This window comes from Glossina fuscipes, unplaced genomic scaffold (assembly GCF_014805625.2).
Source record: "Glossina fuscipes isolate IAEA_lab_2018 unplaced genomic scaffold, Yale_Gfus_2 0, whole genome shotgun sequence".
NCBI lineage: Eukaryota > Metazoa > Arthropoda > Insecta > Diptera > Glossinidae > Glossina > Glossina fuscipes.
Window position 1 is genome coordinate 41,926,914 of NW_023998414.1, and position 26,761 is coordinate 41,953,674.

The following is a 26,761-nucleotide window of genomic DNA, read 5'->3' on the forward strand; positions in this document are numbered from 1 at the left end:
TTTTATGTTTGCTTTTGTGATGATTGCTGTAATGCCTCGATTATCATATGAATATTTAATTATGCCATTAAACGCAAAAGTTATGCGTATGTTTATGTATGCTGGTTTCATATGATTTCATATTAAAAATGTTCGTATCAGTATTTAAAATTTACAAAAAAAAAAAAAAAAAAAAATGAAGAAATTAAAAATGATTTCTAAATTTTCTCAAATTAAATAAAAAAAAAGCAACAAATTTCTTTCAGTGTATTTTGTTTATACCTCAAGTCGTTCTTGCTAAAATCCATATTTATATTTAAAAATATTGAAATGCAAAGACTCCCACTATGTAAGGGCGGACAATACACGTTTGCTCGCTTCAGTATACGCTTCAGTAGTGCCTCAATAATTATGAATTTGCTTTAATAAAATTTGAATTCTTGCTCTATCTCTCTCTCTCTCTCTCTCTCTCTTTATCTCTCTCTCTCTCTCTCTCTCTCTCTCTCTCTCCCTACGAAAATATTATTTTGTGGTCGTTACATTGCCCATCGCTCGTTGTGGTTTACGGAGAAGTTTTGAAACATATCGTCAAATTCCCGAGGCGATAGAAGCTACAGTGGAAAGTGGTTAAGTTAGTAAGGAAAGGAGAGAGAGAGAGAGAGAGAGAGAGAGAGAAGGAGAGAGAGAGAAAGAGAAAGACAGAGAGAGAAAAAGAAGTGAAAAAGAAGTGAAAAAGAGGATAAACGTTGACGATAAGTCGAACCTGGCGATTGAGCTGATAACTAGTTCTGCACATATTATGCATAAAGATTTGAAGTCTGCCTGGTTGTAAGACGACATTGAATCAAGAAGAGGAAGGCAAACACTTAACTTACTCAACGTAAAACGAAGACTGTCATCCTGAAATCGTTTCTAATATAGATTCAGTCAGGCCACGGTTTCATTACTAAGTGAAATTATCGGATATTAAATGTTTTGACAGATGATGGAAATATCGGAAATTTTTGAAAACGTGAAGTGATGAGATGCGATCTTACATATGGCTTTGGTTTTTATTATATTTTCATCAAAATACTTTTTTAATTCCGCAAAGCAATGCAACACAATGGTCATAAGATTCTTTGACTGACAGTGTTTTTTTTTCCTCAGATTTTGGTGATTTTGTGATCTAAATTTGGATTTCTCGGAGTAACTCCCTAATGCCTGCTATGTTATATGCTAAAGCAAGGTTGTCAAGTTACGAAAAGCACAAGAAACACATTTTTGTGGCAAACTTGTGACTTTTAACGTCTGGATAATTTTGTTCACACAGTGTATGGCTACAAATCTCTGCTGTATTAGTGGAATTTGGTGACTTGGGTTTGATTTGTATTTGCGAGAGGCTTAATTTAGAAATATCAACTTTTGCTTCTAATTTTTGCTTGTCCTGACGAAATTATCATATCAATCTATTCGGCTCAGGAGTGAAGAGATTTCTTCACCTCTTTCTTTGTAATTGTGAATGATTTCTGACATTAAGTAAATAATGAAAAAGAAGACATTGTCGTAGCTTACGATAAGACCAGTAAATGCAAGATCTTAAAGATGGACGGTGTAAAAGAAAGGGGAAAGGGGGTAAACGAAATTTGAAAGCCTTATAATCCCTTCAATTACAGAGTCAAATGTCGTGCTTACGTAAGAAAGCCAAGTCTTAAATAATCGGAAATGTAAAGAAAAGGAATGGTATCGAGAAAGGCAAATCAGGTAAGACGGGAGCGGGGGCGTGGGGGGATTGGGTCATCCAAAATATTTCATACCAGCAAAGAGTCTTTCGTGCGCAAATATTCTTATTGGAATTCATAATGAGGCTTAAAAATGTTTTATCAAATATTTACGAATTTCTTCTAAATAAATTATTTAAGAAAAATTATAGAAACAAATCAATAATATTAACGCAGTATATAAGCGTAGCTTAAAAATGAGGAAAAAAAATCAAGAAAAATAATGCATTTTAATTTTATTGCAAATAATGTGAATTTGTTTTTTACTTTTGAATTGTGAAAAATAATGAGGGCATTTTTTTTCTTTGTTTCGTTCGTGCTTGAAAAGAATTTTTTAAATATAATTTAAAAATGGAATATTTTCATTTTTTTATTTTTTTTTATTTTACTAAAATAATTCGTCTACATAGAGAGAAAAATTGCACAAAAACTAAACATGCAGTAAAAGCGAAAGGGAAGGTGAGAAAGAGAGACAGACAGAGAAAGAGAGAAAATATACAACAAAAAACAAAAAAAACAAAAAACAGCAAAGAGAGATCGAAAAGAATAGAAACGGAATGATGAAAACAATACAAGAGAAATAAAAAGAAATGCTAAACAAAATACACTGTAAAAAATTTTGTAGCCCAATGTAAACTATTTTTGAAATTTTAGAAAGAAAAGCTTAGCAAATATTTCCGATTTTTTGCTCTCTTTTTTGTTTTTGATCAATTGGTTCACGTTCACTATTCTTTTTTTTTTTGTATTTTTCAATTTTTTTTTTTTTTTTTTTTTTTTTTTTAAACTTTGTAACTTCTTTAAGCTATCATTGTGGCTAAAAGACTTAATAATGTTAGGCACGCTGTTGTTGCTATAGCCATGACAGTTGTTGTGGTTTTTGTGGTGATAGCGGCTATGATGGTGGTGGAGGTGATAGTGGTGATGAGTAGTGTTATATAGTTTGTGTGTGTTGAATGTATTGTTGATGAGGCGGCGGCCGAATTGAGGCCGGCCGTATACAATAGGGTTCCAAGATTATTATTAGCAGAATCGGACTCACCTCGTGTTGTTTTCATAATTATGGACGCAGGCGACGAGAATCCAATGACATTGTGTGCCCTCAATTCAATGCGATAGTACGTGTTGCCGCTAAGATGTGACATTTCGTAGGCGGTGCTCTCAACCACATCGACCGAGACACATTGATTTTCTAATTCATGCCAAGTACCAGCCATTTTGACACCCTTTTCATTATTTGCATAGAAGAAAAAAACAAAAAGAAAATTGTTAAGGCGAAAATTTTTACTTTCAGTTTATATATAAAAATTTGATTTGTTGATAGAAGAAACTTTGAGTTTGATATGGAACTTACCGGGCAATATTTCACTTGATAGAAATCAATTGGTTCACCGTTATCGGCTGGGACACTCCATCTTAATTCGAAATGATCGGAATAGGGCGAGACGACAACGGGTTCCTCTTGATCATTTTGCACAGGTGAGTGTAAGGGCTTAGGCTCCTCTGGCGCGGAACGTCGAGGAGTGGATTGTTGAAGATTAACGCCCCAGCTACCTAAACCAACAGCGTTGCGTGCTGCAAATCGAAAGTTGTACGAGGTTTGTGGCTTCAGGCTTTCTACAATATATGGCGACTCGGGAGACCAGGTACGATTTAGAGCTGTCGACCAGTCGGGATTAAGTGCTTCCTTGTATTGTACAGCGAAGGCCGTAATGGGCAATCCAAGCTCAGCGGGAGGACCTCTTATATCGAAAGTAATAGTAGTCGCTGTTAATTGTTTAGGTATAGCGGCCGCTATCAATTCGGGTACGCGAGCTTCTTTTAATTGTATATCTTGTTCGGCTACGCCGTGAATGTTTGTAGCCACACATTTATATACTGAATAATAATGACGAGCAACAGGATGTACTATCAAATCACTACGCGGTCCGTTGCCCACTTGTTGTAAATTCTTGTCTAATATCTCTTTGATGGGCTTACCACTCCAACGCCATTCTATAGTAGCATTTGGTATACCCATAGCTAAGCAACTTAGGTTTGCTTTACGCTCGTCCCAGCTAAATATTGGAGGTAGATCTTTCATATGTGTAAAATCTGGAGGAAATTCTATGGTGATGTGTCCCGTCTTATAATCGGTGTCACCCTTATTACGAGCCAAACATTGGTACAAGCCATCATCTGAACGCATAGAACGCGATATACGCAAAGTACCCGAGCTTTCACCCCTGTCCTCATCGAAATGCTGCTCTAGCACAATGCGATCATCATCGACTTGAACTCCAGCAGCGAATTCATCCTCTGTACCCCAGTGTCGGAAGGTTATCTCGGGAGCTGGCCGTCCCTTAGCGCGACAGGTAAGAGCGATTTCCTTGTGGCTCACTCCCGTCACGTTATACATTTCATAGATGGAGGGTCTAACTAACACATTTAATTTTGTCTTTTGATCTACCACGCCGGCGTCATTCTTTGCTATGCATGTGTATGTGCCGTAATCGTCTTGAGTCACAGCATTAATGGTCAAAAGTCCTGTTAAGGGGTTCACGTTGAAACGGTCAGCATTCGCCACATTTTGTTGGGCTGCATCTTTAATCCAAGAGATTTCTGGTTTCGGTTTGCCAGTGGCCGTGCAATTAGCAGCAAAGGGTTGACCCTCTGTAGCTTCCAATGTGATAGGTAAATAAGTAATAACAGGACGGCTATAGACCTCTACGCGTATAGTACGTTCTAATAGTTCGCCGGTTTCAATTACTGCTGCTCGACATGTGTAAATGCCATCATCCGATTCCTGTACGTCACGTATCAATAAACCATGAGTTTGAACTACATACTTATCGCCAGTTCGTATCTAAGATAGGAAAAGTGATAAATCAATGATAGCATAATAGCTTGTGCATAATTACAAAGCGATTTAAAATTTTTTACCTGATCGCCATTTCTTAGCCAATCAATGGTGGGATTCGGATCTGCCTTCACTTCACATTTTACCACGTAAACTTCGCCGAGTATTGGATATTGATTTTCTGGAGCATTTGTCCAAGTAATGGCCACTAAAATTACATAAGACAGTTTTTCACTCAACAGATCCCCTACAGTTTTGTCCGATTCTAGTCACATAAACAATTCAAGTACAGTGTACATGCAGCGATTGAGTGATGTGCACATCCGCACTTTGGATGCTTATATACTAACAATTTGAAATATCCATTTAATTTTCATCTCTTTTCACTTCAGCTTGCGCAGACATTTGTCACCGAACATGTTCAAATCAGCAAATCAGAAATACAACAAAAGGGAAAAATCTTTGCAAAGTTATATGTGTATGCGTACAAAATTTTCAATGCACGTTATCCATTTTCATAAATAAAAGCAGAAAATTGCAAAAAATCTCTTGCTTGTGAATGTGTTGCTCGTTAAACTACAATTTAATGTAATTTAGTTTAAGCTATGTACCGCTTAATCAGAGCATGCGAGTCACATGGTCTACACGGTCTAACAATGGTAAATTCAACTTTTGCGAAACACTCAGGCTAACTGGGCTTAATTTCTTCGAATATTTCTAAATAAAATTGGAAAAGAAAAGGAAAACGGAAAAAATATCTTCTCAAAAATCATCCAGTTGTGACGATATCATTTTGAGAGATTTATTCACGAAAAGGCTAAACAATGTTTTAAGAAATATATGTGGTTTAGAGAACACTCCCAAAAAAAAGAAAATCGTAAAAAAATATATTTGCAGTAAATTTTGCAACTTTTTATATTCGTCATTGATGCATCAGAGATATTATGTTCGTCGGTTTGTCGAAATGTTTGCAACGCTTAGAGGGAAGCCTCAAATACGGCTTGAGAAATATATATTCTTGATTCACCTCAAATTCTGAACCGATTTAAGTATGTCCGTCCGTCCGGCTGTGTAATGTCTATTGTAAACATTCACTTTAAATTTGGCAGAAACATTGCACGTTCGTACAAGCAAGTTGATACTGAAAATGGGTCAAATCAGTCGAAGGCCACGCCTACAGTACCATGTAAACTGAAAACACCTCCGTGTTTCGAAAGAGTAAAAAATTCGATTTTGTGCGCATTACTCACAAATCGCAACAGATAAATCTACAAAAATGTGAACGAGCGATGTAAAAAATAGACCACGCCTACCCAATTTTATAGTGTATCGAAATTTAATTTCGCCTTTATGGCGTTTAGAAGCAAACTTCGAAAACCCTATAAAGTATATAAATTCTTGGTTAGTTTCAATATCGGAATCCAGCTAAATATGTCAGTCTGAGTCTAAGTTTGCAAAAGAATTTGGAAGTGATTTAAACTTTTCAAAGAACACGCTTGCACCACCTACACATGCGCCCATGCGACAAAAACTGAGAACAATTTGGCGTTCCGTGGTTTTAGCTTGTTATTCATAAATTACGGCAGAAACACGATACAAACTTTCATGTTTATTCTGGTAATCGAATTGGCCACGTCCACCTAATTTTATAAAGTATGACAATATAATGTTTCATGCCTACGTCTTTTCTAGTCCTCGAAATAGTTGTCATAGTTGGTATCCGGAATCGCTTTCAACGGTTTCTGCGAGAGATGCAAACTAATTCAGTTTGTATCTCTTCAATCGAGTCCGAACGTTGTTCCCTTTTGTCTTTAGGAAATAGCCAGAGATCACATACGTTTAAATTAGATGAATACGGTGGGTACAAATAGAATGCCTTGCCCACCGTTTGACCCGGCGGAAGGAATTCATAGCGCACAAGCGCGCGATAATCGCGCGAAGAAGACCCTTAACATCGCTTCGATATTTGAACGACTTTGGCGCGGTTTGTTCAGTTTTGGGCTCATTTTTTGCATGATATTTGTTCAATTGATCGGTTGCTTCCGGGTCGTATGCATAGACGCGATTCTCACCTCTCGTTATAATGCGTTTCATGGCCGATTTACAGCTAGATATTATCGCCTAATCGATTTTAACGCGAACGTACTAAAGCAAGCGCAGCCGAAACATGACCTTGAGATATCTGTCACAGTGCTACCAATTTAGAAAAAATATATTTCTGATATTTGATAAATTCGCGCAAATTAAATTTGCATATATTGGTCACACCATTTGCACACAATATTATATCTCAGTTCAATAATTTTGAGAAAATGCACTTGAAAATTTGCACAAATTAATCATTCCTCGATAGGTTATGTTGCTGCTACATTTCTGCAGAGAAACTTGATAAGTAAAAATTTTTTATGGAATTTTTTTATTTTTTTTTTTATTTTTTTTAAATCTGTAAGTTTACTGTAAGTTTACTGTAAGTGAACTATGTGAACTATGGGCGGCAAGCTGAACTGCATAGATGGCCTCTCTTGTGTAAAAGTTAACATTGCTTTATTACGCTAAGTGGGGTAAAGTCTTTTAATGCAAAAGATATCATTGCTCGGTGCCAGATAACCATTTCAGTTGGTTAGTTGGGATAAACTGAATTCACTAGTATATCCTGTTTGTGGTATTACATGAAACCCGCTTATGTCCTAAGCGAGTCGGTTTCCTCTTGATCGACTTAACTCTATCTAATCTAATGCTGCATAATGCCGCAAGTTGTCTCTTGGAATAGTAAAAGTAGTAGCGAAAGCTGCTTACAAATGTCGTCATTTTTTTGCATATACAATTCCAAAATCCCGTCACTCTATACCTATCACAGCAAATATGTTAACTTATCTCTTTCTTTCTTTCTTTCTTTCTTTCTTTCTTTCTTTATATATCTCTCTCTCTCTCTCTCTCTCTCTCTTTCAACTTTTTACAATATATATAACTAATCGGCAAAAAGGAAGAAAAAAAATAAGAGAAAAGAAAATAAAGAAAAAAAAAGTCTTTTTAAAATGCTTATACGCATACAGTGCAGGATGTGATTTACTGCGTTGTATGCGATGACGGCCAACACTAATAACAACAGCAACAGGAAAAACAAGGATAACACTGAAATACTAAAAGAGTGGAAACAAAATATGTGCAGATTTCAACTCATCGCAAAGTTGCAGAACAATTTAAGCCGGCAAAAGCAAACAAATATATATATATATATATATATATATACATGCACATCGTGTTCCTGTTCCTGTGTTTTTATCTGGCTGCTTTAGAGAGGAAGCATCTTGCATTTTTTTCGGCTCAATTTTCTCTCTCTCTCTCTCTCTCTCTTACGTCCTGGCGACGAAAAGGAATATGCAAGTTTTGTACAAAGTTATTGAAAAACTTTTCTAACTTTGTCTTTTATAACAAAGATATCAACAATTTTTACTCTAACGATTCCAAAAAATTGGCAGCAAACTAACACAGTCATACGATATGTAATGAACGTGTATGCCTATATGACAAACATATTAAATAAGTATATATACATACACATATATACAGTTTTTCGGCGAACAGAAGCTTGCGGGTAAACGCGTGCATGTCTGAGGAGCGAAAGCAGAGAAGAAGATATTGGATGCATGTCGCCTTCAATTATACCATTTATTGAGTAAATGTCTCTGCACTTTAATATAGACCTGGAGCGTACGCTTCGACGAATTGCAAGATGCCCGATTACACACGAGCTAAACAGGATGCGCCGCCTAGGCAGCAAGACCATCCTTATCAACTAGCTGACGGTACTACTTATGCAGTGACACCACCAAGTAATGTAATGTGCCGTCTAAGCAAAATAGTATCCCTGTAAGGCTTTTGTATTTTCCGTCTTATCACGAAACTCCAAGAAAGTGAACAGTTTAGCTGCGTACAAATTTTGTGCGGTTTATGTGCAAATTTTCCACATAGTCCCGACGACCCGATGATGTTTCACATGTCCTCACAAATTTTTCAATGTCGACATAGTCGACACCCATAGTCTTAGCCCTGTCGCTACTTGTTAGGACCGCACCAATTGAGTCATGCTAACACTCTCCTATCGTGGATCTCCCGAGCTGTGTGACTATGCAGAAAAAACGTCTTCTTGAAGATGAAAAATGTACCGTTGATACGCAATCCGGCTTCTTCGATCGGGCTTGAAAATAAACCGAACCACATTGTCAAATATGAAAAGTTTGTAAAAGGACCGAAACATTTCGTATACATGTCTGTATAATAACTTGGAAATCATGTAACGACGTACGACCGCAAACTCGCTTTATATAAACACAAAGACAAGATTGTGACGAATCTTATGCTAGCATACGCGTAATTAAGCGACCTTTGCGTATTTATTGCAGAGCTATGATGGTTGTTCGAAGTTCGTGCTAATGCGAGCGTAGCTTCTTTCTTAGCTTTCATTTTTATAACAAAGTTATCCACACTTTTTTTGAACAAATCATAATTGATTTCTTTTTGACAAAAATTATTCTAAAATATTAACTCAAGTAATGCTTATTTGCACACAGCCGGTGCTTTTTATATTGTTTTAAACTTCAATTTTTTTTTAAGAAAAAAAATTTCTCATATAAATCCGAAACCACTTAAAAGTATTAAAAGTTTTTGGCGAATGCAAAGACTAAAGAACAAAAAAAAAAAACAAACATAAAAAAGTTAAGTCAACAAGAGTTTCGTCTTTTCTGGAATGAGATCCTTACTGCCTGCTTGCCGCTTAACATAGTTAAGCCTTAGGACGTACATCGGACGTTTATCATGTCTTACCTACCCCATAAATTGAAATGATTGTTATTGCTCGATGAGACGTGGCGTTCTCTTCTGGGGGAAAAGGTGCGCAAATGCTAAGCTTTTGCATTTTGACGCATCGCGCGGCACGATCATTAAATTCGCATTGCATACAAGATAACCCACAACAGAATGAACTAAATTTAAAACGCTATACGCGAGCAGGATCGACTATTAAATACCCTAAACTATTTGGTTTAATACTAGTGCTCATAAAATATTTATTTATGTTTATATTTAGTTGTCACATATAAAGGCTTACTGCTGAATGAAGGATGTTCATGCGGGAGACAGTTCGAAATTCATCTAATATGTCTGATTACGATATTTCTTCTTTTTTTTTTTCATTTTCTTTAGTGGAAAAACCTTTTCGCATAAGCATTTCATAGGGGAAGTGGTCGTGGGGACGATGCGATTTAGATCAGCAAGCAAGAGTATTCATCACATTAGTGCACTAAACTTCATCGAAATGTCGCAAAAATGCAATATTTTCGTAGAATACAAGAAAGCATCGACGCATAGTCGGACAGATAGACAGACATGGTTACATCGGGATAAGGCCGACTTTTCGCAAGATCTCCTAAGCGTTGTACATATCCGCACCAACTACATATACTCTTACTGAAGCGTTGTAGGGTGCAAAAATTTGCATCCCTTCTCGCAATACAAACAAATAAGGGTTTGAGGGAATCTATCTGTACAAATTGTTTACATAGAATACATATGTACATCATATTGGAAAAATATGCAATGAATAGTAAAAAACAAATTATCGTTAATTGATAATTAATAAGGATTAAAAGTAATGTGCTTAATAGTGTTTAAATGACGGATAATTTACAATGCAGTCTATAATCGTATAAAGGGGATATTTACGATAACAGCAACAATAATAATAATAATAATAATGGAGAGAGAAATAGATGAATAGACAAACAGTACATAACTGTTGATCGACTTCAATGATTATGTAACCAAGTTTTTCTTTAAATGTTGATAAGTGAGAAATGGCCCAAGCCGCCGATATTACAAACTCTTGCATTCAGCTGTGGCTTCGAATGAGAAACCATTTTATTAGCGTCGCCTGCTTAAACAACAGATCGAGATTGGAAAACTGTTTTGCATATAAACTTCTGGTCACATAACATTGTTATAACCACCTCTTATATAAGATCTATAAAGTATAAAAGCTTTCATTGATCTTAGAGACTAATTTTAGATTATTTCTCTGACATGTGCGGTGTAAACTCAACTTTTCATACACAGCGCCATACATGCCGGTATACTTGAATAATTGGACTTGTTCCTCAATTAATTTACTAATATTTCTTGACGCCTCATTTTCATCTGACGACTAACATTGGCAAGTTAAAAATCCAATGCATAGATAATTAAAAAAAAGAAAAAGCTTGCTTCTGCGCTTTATAAAGGTATTGGGAAAAAAGATAAAATTTTGATTTACCATAATAGTGGGTGGGCGCGGTCTGCTGTGGCTTGTGACTAATGGGCAAAAGGCCAATTTTCTATTCCTTTTTAAAAACCGAGGTGTCGTCAGCTTACGTGGTTGGCTGTACGCGTGGCATCCGATCGATTTGATCCATTTTCAATAGCAGCCTGCATGCAAGAACACCGCAATGTTTCTGCCAAATTTAAAGTCGCCAGCTTCATATTTGTGGCCAGGAGAATGTTTACAAAAGGCATTGACAAACGGACAAACAGGCATGCTTAAATCGATTCAGAATCGATTCGAATTTTCTGACGTCTACTTTAGATCGTGGCAAGCAATGAATATAACACCCTTCGGTCTTCGATGATGTGTAGGTATAAAATAAAAATAACGTAAATCACTTCTAAACCGTTTTCAAAATGATTTCGCAAGTGAATGCAATGCTCTTACTTCCTTTCATACTAGAGAAGTATAAGCGTTTGTTAATCGCATTTTTTTTTTTTTTTTTAATTTTGAAATTTAAAAAAAAAATTCAATTTTTTTTTTTGTTGCTTTTTTCTAAATAACCCGATGGGGTAATCGATTGCAAAAATTTCATTTCGAAGAAAAAAAAAAAAGGAAAAAATATTAAAGCCTAAAAGAAGCACGCAATCTGAGGAGATCTTAGAACGAATATCGGACACTCATCTACTCAGTTAAAGGGATGAAAATCAATTAATTTTTTTTTCGTTATTTTTAAGAATATCAGTAAAAAACTGCAATTCTTGAGAAAATCATCATTGAAATGTCTATTTTAACTTTTAGTTTTCGAGCACGTCGAGCACAAGACTAATAACATTTTCATCTATGAAATGAATTTGCGTTCATTTTATTGAAACTTGAATGATTGTAATGGTGTTTGCGTTACAAAGGGAACGTAGCGATGAATATATTTCCATACTTCGGGCGTTAATGCAACAAGCAATGCATCACAATGACTAGGCATCGATTGTATTGCCATAGAGTGAGTCCGTATCAATTCCGCCCTCACTGTTGTTGATTTTATTGCTTTGTTGTTAAGTATTAATGCTTTCAAGTGTTCTTTTCCATTTATTGATTACATTAATAATCCGATTTTTGACTAATACGATTTTCTACTTGAACAAGAAGACATTTCAATGGTATTTGCACGAATTTATTTGCATAGGTATGCGTATTTATATATATATATATGAGTGTGTATATTATGTATGCATTCATTTTATAAATTGTATAATTTATTGAAACCCCTTTGTTTTTGTTTTTGTCCAATGAAAACTTCTTATCGACTATCGATATATATCTATATATAGCTACATAAATATATATATATATATATATATATATTGAATATATATATATTGAATTCTTTTCTCTATACATCTTTCATGTGCATTTATTGTAAATAATCATATTTTTCTGTTCCTTGCATAGAATTTATGACCGCTCAACATAGCTCTTTAGCTTGTTGTCCAATTGAATGTGTACACAAATGTGCACGTGGAAGTAGGATGGTTCGGTTATGAGAGTTTGTGCATGTATTTAAGTCGTGTAAAACATATTGTTAAAGTATTTCCGTTTTCCGATCGTTCTGCACTTATTTTCTTGCTTTTGCTTCTCGGTTACATACACACCACACAAAGAATGGAAATACGACATTTTTATCATTTCGTATGTAACATATGCATAAATGCATGCGTGAATATTTTCGGGACCTTGGATATGTATAACGATCGATGTCGATGTGCCGGTCCTCCTATTGCTGATGTACGCAAAAAATTTGACAAAAAATTGATATATTTTTTGTGTGCCAAGTAAAAATTTCTTCGCAAGCTAAAGAAGAAAACGAAATGAAAAATTTTCTCGTTAAAAACCGAAAATATTAAAATAATACGAGAAAGAAGAAGAAATTCTTGAGAAATTGAAATTGTTTTCATTGAGAATGTCATCAGATGACGACATTGAATTGAATTTTCTTACGGATATAGAAACGAGAATTTATCTTATCTTATTAAAGGAAATCATTGATTGTTCATACTATGGACAAGCGCTTGCTTAGAATGATGGGTAACGAAGATTCGTCTCAAAGCGAATTATTCTTTCTTACTTAATACTATGTTTTTTTTTTTTTTTTTTTTTTTTTCTACTTGGTAAAGCTTTCATTTGTACTGATAAAGCAAGAAATTCTCTGAAATACGGAAATAGTTTTCTTGTTGCCGTTGTTCTTGTTCTTGTTGCTGTTGCTGTTGCTGTAGTTGTTAGTGAAATGATTTATTTTGAAATTGTGTTTTCTTTTCATTTTAAATAAAAATAATAATTCAGTAAAGCAATAAATTGAAAAAGTAAGCTTGTGTAAAAGAATTTATTTATTTTCTTTTTTTTTTTTTTTTTTTTTTTTTTTGCTCTTTTATGGTATTAGCCTGGCACACATCCCTTTATAATGTAAATTATTTATAAATTTATGTAATCGAGAAAAAGTTGAAGTTGCCCTTGGAGCCGGTCAAGTAACTCTTGATAGACTAAGTCTGAGTAGCATATATTCATCATACACGCTAGCAAGCAACTAAATTATTTTACACAAAAAGGAGAAAATTCATCAAGGTTTCTCAACCGAAGACATCTGCTAAATCTGAAGTGGGACTGCTTGCTATAAACACAATAGTGGCAATTTTTTGAAATGAGCAAATGCGGTGCAAGGCCGAACGCTATTGAAGATGATTTTTACTATCGTGTCTCCTACAACGCTCTATACGAAAAGGTATTTGCGATTTGTAATATTTCGTTGGGGAGAAGGGAGAAAAAAATTACATATGGCAACTACTTTCGGATTAATCATATACTATGCAATAGATCACTTAAGATCTTAGATCACTTAAGCCTATGTTTCGGACTTTTTCTCATATAAGAATGCTTATGAGAGTTAAGCGTTTGTCAAGGCGCCAAAGATAAGAAAATTAACTTTATTAAATTTGGACTATATTGCTTCATGTTTGAAATATCCCCGCCTGTAGGGGCTCTTGTGTACTGCAAGCCTTTACATGGAACCAAGATACAATTTTAATTACTTTAGGAGGAAAATAGGTAATGAACTATGCCAGTCGGTCTTGCCCGACTGTAATATTTCAAATCCTTTCCAATCTTGTAAGTCAAAAGAGAGAAAGAGTTGCTCATGGAAATTGCGTTGAATTTCATTTTATTAAGTGAATCTAACATTTCAAGATAAATGCTTATTCACAATCCTTTCAAGACTGAATTAATCTTAAGAAATCTTCTTCCTGCTCGTTCAATCCATACATCTAGGAATCGTCACAAATCAGCAAATATATTTGCACGGTTAGAGAAACCTTCTATTGTTTAGTAATCTGGGATCGATATAAAATATAATAACACTCAGGGTCAAGTTTTGATGTAAAAAGTCTTCTTCATCCAGTTATTAGATGATCTAAGTGTTTTTTTTTTGCGTCTTTTATTTTCGGTATTTAATAAAATAGGAGTTATTTAGATAAGTTAAAATGCCAGTCCAGCTCTGTCTCTCTGGCCCATGGAGATTGAGAAAAGGCTCTTTTGAAACGATATTCCAGATAGAAATAATTTTTTTAGCTTTACTCAGATGGCTTGTCAGATAACATTCCGATCGTTAGTTAACAAATTGTACTTGTTTTAGTGACGTCATTTTTGTTATTGTCTCTGAATGTTTTTTGCGTAGCGTAATTAAAACAATTGTATCTTATAAACTATTTGTTCGGTTTACCATGAAATATTGAGATATTTCCTTTCTAAGTTGGCACTATTTAAAAATCATATCAAAAAAGCGCAGTTTTCATTGCTTACTTGCACACTGCACTAGCTAGTTATAAGTAATATCTTTATATATTCGTTAGTTAAATCTAGTTAAGAAACCTTAATCGTTTCTATTCGGTTTAGTATTATTTGTCGTGAATTTCAGTGTTTATATGCGTTTGTGTGTACGTTTTAGTAAATTTATTAAAAATTTTCTGTAGCAAATATTAACGTTTGAAATTATTATTCATTTATTTCTATTTGAAAAAAAAAAAAAAAACAGAAAATTAAAGGAAATTCATTTTAGAAGAAAGCAGCCTGTAAGTATGCAGCAGTAAATTTGTAACCTACTTTTACACTTCCGTGAAAGCAAACTGCACACCAGTTCGCACTTACGCCCCGTACATACATGTATATGTATATGATGTACAGAAATTCAGAATAATCAAAATTTTACAAACAAACATGCACACATGTACACACACACACACACACACACACACACACAAACTTATATGCAACTTAAGCAAAACTTTGGCATTAACATGAAAATAATACACAAACACATGCATATACGTTCGCACATATTCTTCTGTACATTAATTCATTTTGGTTATGAATAGTGAAATAGCTATAAAACACCCAAAAGTATGTTATGTTTTGTAACGTTATGTTATGTTGAAAAGAAATGAGATATCATTTAAAAAAAAATTTAAAAAACTAAAAATAAAAAAAAACTAAGAAAAATAAGAAAAGTTTTTTGTTTCTTTAAACTTTTTCGTTGCAAAATTTTAACAAAACAAAAGCAGCAATTAATCATGCCATCGTAAGTCCATATAATATAAAAGACTGGAAGGCATTCGTTTAGTAAATTTGATCTTAAACGAGTAGAACGAAATGTGAGACCGAGGATCTAGAAGTCTAATGCATGCATAATATTTATTTAAGAACCTCGCTCATATACTTACCATAACTTTCAATCATAACACTGGTTTCGAGTAGCTCGGTGTTCGCATAGGAGGCGGTGCAATAATATCTGCCTTCCATCTCTACGCTGAGAGCTGTAATCATAAGCGCTAGACTTTCGCCAGGCAACGTTTCCGTATACATGGGCGGTTGATTGCGACCAGTTCTATATTTGTTTAATTTTTTATTTCGGTTTTTGTGATGTAAAAAATTTATTACGTAAGAAGAGAAAAGGAGAAAAAAAGTACAATATAAATTTTAATTAGTATTTGTTCAAGACTTTTGCGTTTTTCTGGTAGTTCGTTAGTAGTTGGTTGCAGTAGTAGTAATATAGTATAGTAGAGGTGATAGTTGAGTTAGTGATGTTTGCTTGGTTTTTGGTATAGTTCTTTATATGATTTTTTTTTCTGTGTATAGCCTTTTTTTTTTGCTTTTTTTGGTTTTTTTCATTTTTTTAGGGTTTCTCTATAGTGGTTAGTTAAGGTTATTTTCTCTTCATCTACAGCTAATTCTAAAATTATTTATGTATTTATGTTTGATTCTAATCTTATTATTATTTTTTTTTTTTTTTATTATATGTAGTTATATGGTTCCAGGTGAACTTATTTCCCTGAAAAATATGATGAACAATTTTTTTCCTGAGCTTTATTAATTAAGTGGAATTTATTTTTTTGTATTGTGGACTGCAGCGATGAATGGCGAAAGCATGCTTTTATAATTGAGTTAGTTTTTCAAATAACGTTACACACTTTTTGAAGATGAAGAAGCAAGTTTTCAAGGTTAAAAACAGTGTTTGCGCTTTTTACTCATTTGCTTGTTTTCCCGCAAAATTTTATATTAATTTCAAATTTTTTCTTTAGTTTTTCGTTATAATCTTAATTCGCTTGCTCTTTAACTTTTTGTAACGTAACCTGACAGTCCCTTTTTTTTTTTACTTTCAAAAACACATTGCAAAGATCTCAAGGATGCATATAGCTCGAGTCATAAATAATTTTCGATATAAGTAGAAAAAAATATTATGTTTCTGTCCGCCTATTATAAGCCATTGGAAGACTATTACCAAGATAAAAAAAAAAGAATAGAACAATAAGCGTAACAATTAAAGTTACACCCATGTATGCAGTATGGAAGAACTTTGTTTCACAATTCTTATTAAATCAGACATAATTTTATCGCATGCATAAAAAAGAAAATTTTGTTGTTGTCATCCTTGACACCCGAAGCGTGTGTTTTACACTATCGTAGCCAGAAACTTGGGATAATTATTGAAATTCTTCAAAAAAACATAGGTCGATCAAAGTTTCAAAGCTTTTGCTAGCATCGAAAGTTAGTTGCCCGTTGCCCGTTGCCCGTTGCCCCGTCTAGAAAGTGAATTGGGAAAAACATAATATCGCTTTGGTTGCCATCTTCTTCATTTTGCTCAACTACTAAAAATTCTAATATTTGTGTTATATTTTTTTGCAAACCTAAACATTTTGATTATAACTAAACCTTATCTGGTTCACTTCGTTTTCAATAATGTCAATCTTCCACTGGACATACGATCTGCTTCGCTTACCTTTATCGGAAATCTGTGGTATATCGTTCAATTTTTGCGCATTTGTATATTTTTAAAGGTGGAAATGCAAGGCACTACATACGCAAATTAAGATTTACACAGGATTTAAACGCTGTTATTCGGGACCATAACATAAAAAATAGAAATACCATGACATGTTAACATTATGGAAATTTGTGTGTATTGTCTGTCTCAGCTTTTAGCTAATAGACTTTAACCAGTTGAAAAGTTAAATGATGTGGTATCCATGTGGTAAATGCTGTCTACTGCAAATTTTATTTTCCCATACGAACACAAATATTTATTCCTCATTCGTTTGATTTATCCCATTCCAAAATGGCCGTATAGTCTGCTAGTCCACTTGAAAATGTCTTTATTTGAAAATATTTTATATCGCATGATAGAATTTTCTTGCTTATCTCAAAATTGTAAACAATTGCTAGCATACTTTTAGTTGAGATGCTTTAAACAAATTGAATGCCTACATATGTCTATTTCAATTATTTTGTTTCATTTTAGTCCTATTTACTTTTATACCAAATACCGAGAAATTGGGGGATGAGTTCATTTTTTTGAAAAGTTTGCAACATCTACAAACTAGGCCATAGGATCCTATGCAGCGCATGTAAGTACATTCTTGATTACTGTCAAATTCTGAATCGATTGCATTATTTGTTCATCTATCTGTCTTTTGGCGATAAACTGTTTTTTGTCGGGAAGATATTTACATCAAATATGGGGAAAACTCTGAGAGTTCTTCTATGCAATGTAATGCTGAAAATGGGCTAAATAGGCCAAAGGACATGAGTGTAATATAATATAAAGTGAGAGCATCTCTGTCTTTAAAAGCAAAAAGAAACGAAAATTGGATTTTTTCTTCTTTGATTGCATATAAATTATTGCGATTTTTTTTTGGTGAAATAGGACTGCATTTGAATGAAGACTTTTGTAATATTTTTTTGCCTTTTCGTTGGTAATTCCGCTCATCAAAAAGAATTTGTCAATAGTGACGACTATCGAATAGCCAAGTTGTTAAGAAGCGCGACTATCAAGTCGACATGAGGTCAATGACCCAGTGCTGTCGGGCATACTTTAATTACGATTAAAATAGTGTGGTCACGTAGCTGTAGTGAGTGCTTGGTGAGTGGATAAAGATGCAACACTTGCTGATGCAGCATATACTCCCTAGGTTGTGGCCAATCGCTACACATCTTACACATATAGGAGATTGGTCGTAAAGAAAAAAAAAAAAAAAGAACACATACAGAGTTTGGATTTTTTCCTTGCCTTGAGAATAACAAAGGCAGCGTCAATGACATCACTGTAATCGAAAACTCTTGACGAGGAAAAATAGCATTGATATGAATAATTTTCGCATATATTCTATCGGGATGGACAATGTTGTCGAAGTTTGTTTGTTTTATGTGTCTTTTTTCTTTTTGAAAGTAAAAGTGGCGGGTATTCAAAATTCAGTCACAACTAAGTATAATTTTCTTACTTGTTTTATTTGGTTTTCTCCTATTTTATTGTTCTTATTTTTTCTTAAAATATATATGTAGGCTCAAGGCCTAGACAGCATCTTAGTTGTCTGCCTTTATTTAAATGCAAACATTCCTCTGTTGTCTCTGATGCAATCAGTTTTGCTAAATGCATCTTTTGTCTATTTATTTAAAATAAAAACCCAACAATTTCTTGTATATTTTATGGCATTTGTTTTTAAATAACATTTAATGCATATTTTTTGGGTCTTTCAAATTTTCAAAAACAAAGTAAGCATGATATATAATCCCCAGTATTATTTACTTGTGACAATTTAGTATTTCTTGTACGTTTTTTCCTTCAATAAAACATAAAAGTTTTTGTCAAATTTCAAAGCATAACTTTAACATTGTTATACTTAACAAGGATTATAAGTATACTAAATAGGGAAATAGAAGGCAAAAATGAAGAAAAACAAACTCGGTTTTCAACGAATTATTCGATGCGTACTTTCGCTGAGCATTTTTGAAAACAAATGAAATAAAAAATATATTAAAAACTCGTGTGTGTAGTGAATTTAAGAAATGGATATTTTAGAATATCATAATTAGTTACGCCCTTCGTTCATTTAACGCGATTTTAAGTTTTGCTTTTTGTCCCTTTTAAATTGCTCTGGAGATAATAGTGATTTATAAAGAAGAAGAGGTAAAAGAAGAAGATGAACAAGAACAAGAAGAAGAAGATTCATTTACAAATCCCAAATCACCTTTCTATATTTGCGGAAGTAACTATGTACGTATTCAGTGACAAAATGAATATATCTTTGTTGGCGGATATGACAATGAAATGCAAAAAAATAAAAAGCAAAATAATCTATGGTTTCAGCAAAATGTTTTTTAGGATGTTTTTGTTACTTATTTTTTGTTTTATTTTTTTTTTTGGGGCGGCGTTAAATAAAAATTGTAAATTATATTTTATTTAAAATCTAACTTTTTTTAGAACCTTATAAAACAAATCTATGCAAATGCAAACCTAAATTTCTGGCATATGTTATAAAACCGGCATGTTTGGTTATCTGATCTAAAATGCTATATATATATATATATATATATATATATATGTATATGCAAAGGGGAGCTCATATAACAGATTTACGTGGTCATTGGTTTTGTGTTCTGTATAGTCGGCGGGCGAAAAAAAACTACGTTTTAAATTTACTTTGTTTTTTTTTTTTTGTTTTCGACGTATTTACTTAGGTTACGTTCTACCGTTAGTTGAGCGTCAATTTGTTGTTTTTGTATACCGCTGATAATTTTTTTTTTATTTTTAGCTGATAAACATAGGACAACACGCTTGCTTTTTTCGCCATTTGCCGCAAAATCAGTTTTGTAAAGAGCTTGCTGCGAAGGGAAAAGGCAAAAAGAGAAATTGTGTCATATTTGATGCCAAAAACATCAGTAAAGAGAAGCATTTCTTTTTTTTTTTATGTTAACTTGTTCTTGGTTGAAGTATCCTTTCGGTAGATTTAGCAAATGTTTGCTTTAAAAGTTACATAAAGGTTTTTTTGCTTCATGTTGCTGCAGTAGATTAAATTGGTTGTCAAGTCTTTTTTTTTTGCTTTTTTGCTTTTTTTTTTTTTTTTTTTGCTAAAATTATTATGTAGGTTAGAGAAGAGAGCGAGAGAGAGAGAGAGAGAGAGAGCGTAATTGCTCTACAAAAATGACTAGACTAAACAACTTTGCGGACATGTTTTGGACGCATCAATCTGAAAATGGAAAGTTTTTGGAAAACAATGCTTTTCCTTTTTTCTCCTGTCTTGTTAAGGAAAGTAAGAAACTTTATTAATTTCCCGGACTTTCTAAGTAGGTAGGTTCCTGAATTGAAAAGATTTGAGAAGATAATGAAAATGAGAAAAAGCCATATGGAGTAAGTGAACACAGTGTTTTAAATTTTGCATTAGATGCATTACACCTGAAAGTATGCTTTAAATTGTTAATGCTTAAAATGACTTAAAGGCTAACGTTTTAAAAACGCACTTAATCAATACAAAAACCATTTTAATGGGTAACTAATCCTGTATGGGTATATTTTGTCAGCTTGAAGGTCAAAAGAGTGCATATATATATATACGTATATGTATATATATTTTTTTGTACTCATCACCAAAGGATATATGTGGTGACAAAAGCTTTAGAGGCCCCACGAAGTATATATAATATATTCTTGATCAGCATTAAATTCTCAATCGATTTAAACATGTTCGTCTGTCCGGTTGTCCGTCAATTCCCCTGCGTTATATCCGTTGTAAACATTCTACTGGCTGTAGAACGAAGCTATCGACTTCAATTTTGGCATAAACATCGGTATGGAAAATGCATAAAGCACACGCTGGCCGTATTACTTAAAGTGAGATTGCCTCGGTTTTTCAAAACAAATAAAAAATCGGTCTTGGGATCATTACATAAAAAACAATAGCAGATAAATCTACAAAAATATGAACGTACATTCTATGGGCGATGTTGTACGAAAAACTGATCGCGCCTACACAAGTTATAGTCTCTGAAGATTTAATTTTTATTTCAAATTTCTTAATATACCAAAAAGTATTTAAATTCTTCGCTACTTTCAAATTCTAAGTGCTCCTAAGCATGTCTGTTTGTTCGTCTGTCCATCTGTCCGTTTGTATAACTATAGTTGCAGTGAACATTGTCTCGTTCGCAAAAGTGGGCAAGTGGAAAAGGATACGCATACAATCTGCACACTCATATCCAGCAAAAGTAATCAACACTTTTGCTTTTCGCGTTGTTTGCTTGTTGTACACTAAATAAATTTCTACACTTTTATGCTGAAAATAGCAAAAAATCCGCTTTGCGCCCCCAATAATATTGAATACATTAGAGTTAATTTAGTTCTTTTTCTCTTTTTTAATCCTCTTTAGGATAACGATGATCGGTATAAAAGATTCAGTCACGATTGAATATAATTTTCTTACTTGTTTTTGCTTTCAATCGTCATTTAAAACTAAAATAGTCTTCTTGCGTTATTAAAATATTACATCATAGTTGTTATATAATTTTCTGCTTCATTTAATCATTATGCGCAATTTTCATGCCAGAAATATTTTGTAAAAATTCTATAGAATAATTCTATGTTACTTTCAAGAAATAAAATGTAATTCACAACTGATTAGATATGATGATTTAAAAGAGAAATGTTGTGCAGAATTAATGAAAAAGAAATTGTTTTCATTATAATTTATAATTCATAAATTAATAATTATGAAAGCGAAGTAAACATTTTTTCATTAACTTAAATTAATCTATCAAATTAATAAGTTTGTCAATAATAATTAACTCTATTTGTAATATCATAGTTTCATTCATTATCTGTGATAATTAATGTCATTTTTTTGCTTTCTCTGTTTGCTTCCTCAATAAGCTTAAACAGGGATAGAGGTTACAAGTATGTAATATGTCGTGTACTGTATAACTGCATGTGTGCTAGCATGATGATAATAATTAATTCAATTCCTATTGATTTTAGTCAAATTAGTCCGATCGTCTTTGTTTATCGACGCAAATTTATATACAATATACACAATATATATATGTATAATTTTGACTATGCTTTGGCAAGCTTATCATAATCATTCGATGAATTGCGATACTTTTACATATGCTTAAGTAGAATAATAATAATGAAGAGATAAATAAGGAACAAAACATTGCGTAATTAATTAAAAGCATACATGAACGGTATATTCAATGTAAGGCGAATCACTATCACAAATAAAATACATTATTATAGGTGGGTGTGTAGAGTTAATAAAATCGAGGCTTAGCGAAATAATAATTCAATATCAATATATGTTAATGGCTCGATTTAGAAAAGTGACAAAAATGAAGAGGCTCTCTTGGGTATATATTTGTTTGCCACCATACGATAAGTATATCTAGTATGCCCCCGTAACTTTGCTTGTAAGCATGAAGACACTTTTCTGTTTTTTAGGCAAATCGCTTTAGATTTGCTTTAGAATGTTAACTGATTTTCTTTCTTTTTTTTTTTTTTTTGATAATGAAAATTGCATATTAAATTATTCATTAGTGTATGTAAATTATTTTTATTCCCTATCGCTGGTTGCATCACTTTTCTAATTAATCAAACCCGTTAAGGCAGTCAAAATAAATAATTTAATTGAGATATCAGCTAATTGCAGGCCTTGCTATTTTTAATCACAACTAATTGAAAGAATATATATATATGTATGCATATGTTTGTATAATTAAATAGAAATTCTTTTTTAAATTCTTATGCTTATTAAAAGATTAAGTGAAATTAAAATTATTATAACAATATATAAAAATGTTCATTTCGCAATAATTGAAAGAAATTTAAAAAATTCTTTGCCTAAAATTATTTCACAAAACGTTACAAATTTTTCATTTCTTCTTTGTTATTGTTTATTCACTCTTTTGCGTTTTGTTAACAATTTAGACTCATCAAACAACTAAAGAAGTAACAACTAAGAAATATATATATCCGTTCAGGATAGTATCTTTAATACCGAACATCTAAAATCGGTATGCTGCAAATGCAGTAAACAGTAAATATGGACGCCTTAGTTAGCACATCGTGACGATATCTTGCACTTTAGTGCATCCTAGAAGTACTTATATCATGTTTTATTGCAATATCGGTTATAAGGTCTGAATTAATATATATATTTTTTTTAATTTTTTCGTATTCCATGACGGATTGCAATCGTTTTCTTTACAATTTTATATGAATCTTGCAAGTTGCATATGCGCTGACTGTTAATAGTAATATCATCTTTTTTTATAGGTATAGTGGCCTACTTTGCATTATACATCATACCCATTCTGGTATTTCGCTTGTTACCATTAACTAAGAATGTATATCTCAACGTTTAACTTACTAGGTGAACGTTTCAAAAAGAAATGGCAAAAAAATACAGATACGAATAAAAATTTAAGCGGACAGATGAACAAATGCACCGACGCAATTAGCTAAAAAATCACCTAAGATCTCTAAGATACTAATCAGGAATCGATATATATATATATATATATATATATATATAAGCTTTATGATATCTCGGATGCGCATTTCGGAACGTTACATAAAGAAGAACAAATCTGATATTCCGTTACTTGTTCGATGGTGAGTGAGTAAAAACTAAAAAATAAAAAGAAGAAAGCAATGATTATGTTGTTGTTTTTGTAGTGGTTTTTGATAGAAACCATGATTTACTGGGCAGCAACATAGACATGATTGTTTGGTTAGTGTGGTAGTAGACGGTGGCGTTGGCTATGATGGCGACTAGCGACTTACGACTTGCGACTGGCTGACAACGCGGCGAGCCGCCTAAAAACTGACTATACCGTTGTACATTTTTTTGGAGAGAAGTTTATCATCACAAGCATTTTCTGGTAACAAAGCATATTTTCGCTTGGCTGCTTTCAACAACTACAAACAAGCAACGAATACCAACCAACAACTATAACAATGTAGTAAATTTCATTAGCAGCATCGGCAATCTAGTTTCTCAAGTGCTTCTTAGTGCGAAAGTACAAAGTACAAAGCGTAGAGGGAAAGTTGTTATTTAAATACTGTTACACCACTAATCTCTTCAAAAGGGAGATTTCTCACTGATTTGCTTAAAATTAAGTTATAACAAAGTTTTAAAAAAGAAAAGCACAAAATTTTCCTTGTTTTCAAAAAAAAAAAAAAAAAAACCAGGGAAATGAAATATTTCTTTTTTCCAAAGTTGCATTTGAAAATTAAAACAACAATCTTGCATTGAGTACTCATAAGAGGTTTTTTTTTTTTTTTTTTTTTGAGTTGTGTAACGTCATATGTATTAATAAAACATACTTTTAGGAAATAATTTGATGCTTATGGAGAAAAAAGGAGAAAAGAGGAGAAAATGGTTTTTAGTTGGAACCATAATTAAACATATTCTTGCAATTCAATCAACATTCTGGGCATCGTAAATGTTTATTGGTTAGGCAACCAACTAATTGACTTCAATTCGATTTGATATCGTTCCCGATATTCTCATGTGATCTTTTGCCTGCTTGCTAATGAAACTGTACCTTGACATCACTGAAGAGTGCTTCGGCTTTCTAGAATTTCAAGTCCTGCATAGACAAGATTCGCTCGATCTTATGTACAGCCGTTGCGGCTTGGCATATAATAACCTGCGACATTTTATGTGCCTTAGGTCGAATCTGATCTATGGCGACGAACATCGCCCGAAATGATTTTCGTCTTTTCATCTAGCACTAGCTTTAGCCAATTGCATAGCGGATAGTCTTCCTTAGGCAAAGGGTCTCGACTAACAACTCATTCGCAATGAGTACGGAAGAAATCGCTTTACTACTTACTGGAAGCAATGTGCAGGACAGTGGCAATCGTAAAGATACATGAAATGGTACATGGCATGGTACGTAAACTACAGGAATTAAGCAGAAGCGACCCACATTTAGTCATGGGCGTCTACAAGGGCCTTAGTTTCCTCAGGTACCATCTGGAAAAGATGGATATATCCGATACCGATTCATGCAGATTCTGTCAAGCGGCGAGGGAGACGTTCCATCATATTCTATGTAAATGTGAGGCCAATTAATAATAATAACAACAATTCGTTGGTCATGGGATCGAACCTTAAGTGCGGTAGTGTTTTCGATAAAGTCGATAGTCTTAGATACTAGTGTTTTAAGACTTTGATCTTGGACTTGATTTTACTGGCTAGAATCTTAAAAATAATAATAATAACAATACATAGCTATTGGGAGCGTGCTTTTAGGCTGTCTCAAAATAAACGGCAAGATTGCGTTTGTCGTTGCGTAAAATGCATAAGGTTTTTGACTATGGGAGTTTTCAAATAATTTGATTTTTCCATGACTACATGGTTCGTTGCGTCGTATTGCTGCATTTCAAGACAAGTGTCAAGTTGTTCGGTACTACTGGGAAGAGCAAAGGGCAGAAGCATCTTGTTAGCCATCGAAATTGACGGTCTCGTTCGATAAAGTATCTACGGCGCAAAGAAGTACATTTTGTCACTACAATAGCTCTTCTCTTTCGTTTTCTTCTTTTAAGAGTTTGCATTGCGGAATTATTGCTTACTACTACTGAAGCCACTGGTCGAAAATTCAAGTTTAGCGCTTATTATGAATTTTCCCTTGCAAGCGTCAATATCCCCAGGCTCGGTGAAATTAATTTAAACATAACGGTACTTTCTATACACACGCGTGACGTTCTCTTTTATTTAATGTTTACACAACAACGCATTACACACAAACAAATCTTATGATAAATGTACGTCAATGAAGATTGATTTCTTATTGTGATAATTGTAACGATCGTAAATTGACTTTCATATCTGAAGAGTTATTATATATTGTAATATATTCGAAAATTATTGAAGAGTTTGCATTTAAGGTACACTTTATCTGATTGAGGCTAGCAACAGCATTTGATGAGACGATGAAGGTATGTAGAGCCTTAAGGAGAGCGAAAAGAAAAAGAAAAACTGGAAGTCTTGCGCGAAAACACTGTAGACAAGTGTAAAAATTCGTTAAAGAATTAAATGAATCTGTGATAGAGTCCACCTAGAGAGGTTTATAAAGGGGTAAGAAGCACGAACGATCTTAATGGAGTTTTATTATTTGTTATAAATACGAATGGTTTGTGTCTTTGTTAATTTAATTTTGTAATTATTTAAAGTTAGCTAACATTGAGTTTAGTGTAATTAATGAGTGTTTCTGTTGATTAGTATATAAAACTACTGAATCCACTGTAAATGTATTCTTTGGGGAATAGAATGCTGTGAACACATGTTACTGTGTCTGGTTTTTTCAATTGTTTTTTTTTTTTTTTTGTTCTTTTTTTCTGTTAACTATGAATGGATGACGAAAGCTGATCTTAAATGAGTGAATGAGTTTGAATGAATTTCTATGAATGTATAGCCGTTGTTGGTTGCTTGTTTACATACATATTTCTCTCTTTTTTTCGAAAAAGTAAATAAATAAAACCGAAAACTTAGACAATATAAATGCACACACAAAATA

At 33.3% G+C, this 26,761-nt stretch overlaps 1 protein-coding gene across 5 annotated transcripts in view; it reads right to left on the bottom strand.

Moving 5' to 3' along the window:
- The window catches only part of LOC119644771 (fasciclin-2), a 131,568-nt gene that overhangs the window by 17,821 nt on the left and 86,986 nt on the right, over nt 1–26,761 (bottom strand). For all 5 annotated transcript variants that reach the window (XM_038044498.1, XM_038044497.1, XM_038044500.1 and 2 more), the window contains 4 exons: nt 15,634–15,797; nt 4,659–4,783; nt 3,091–4,581; nt 2,779–2,962 (listed from right to left, as the gene is read on the bottom strand). In XM_038044498.1, coding sequence (XP_037900426.1) covers nt 2,779–2,962; nt 3,091–4,581; nt 4,659–4,783; nt 15,634–15,797 — 1,964 coding nt within the window. The remainder of the gene's footprint in view (nt 1–2,778; nt 2,963–3,090; nt 4,582–4,658; nt 4,784–15,633; nt 15,798–26,761) is intronic.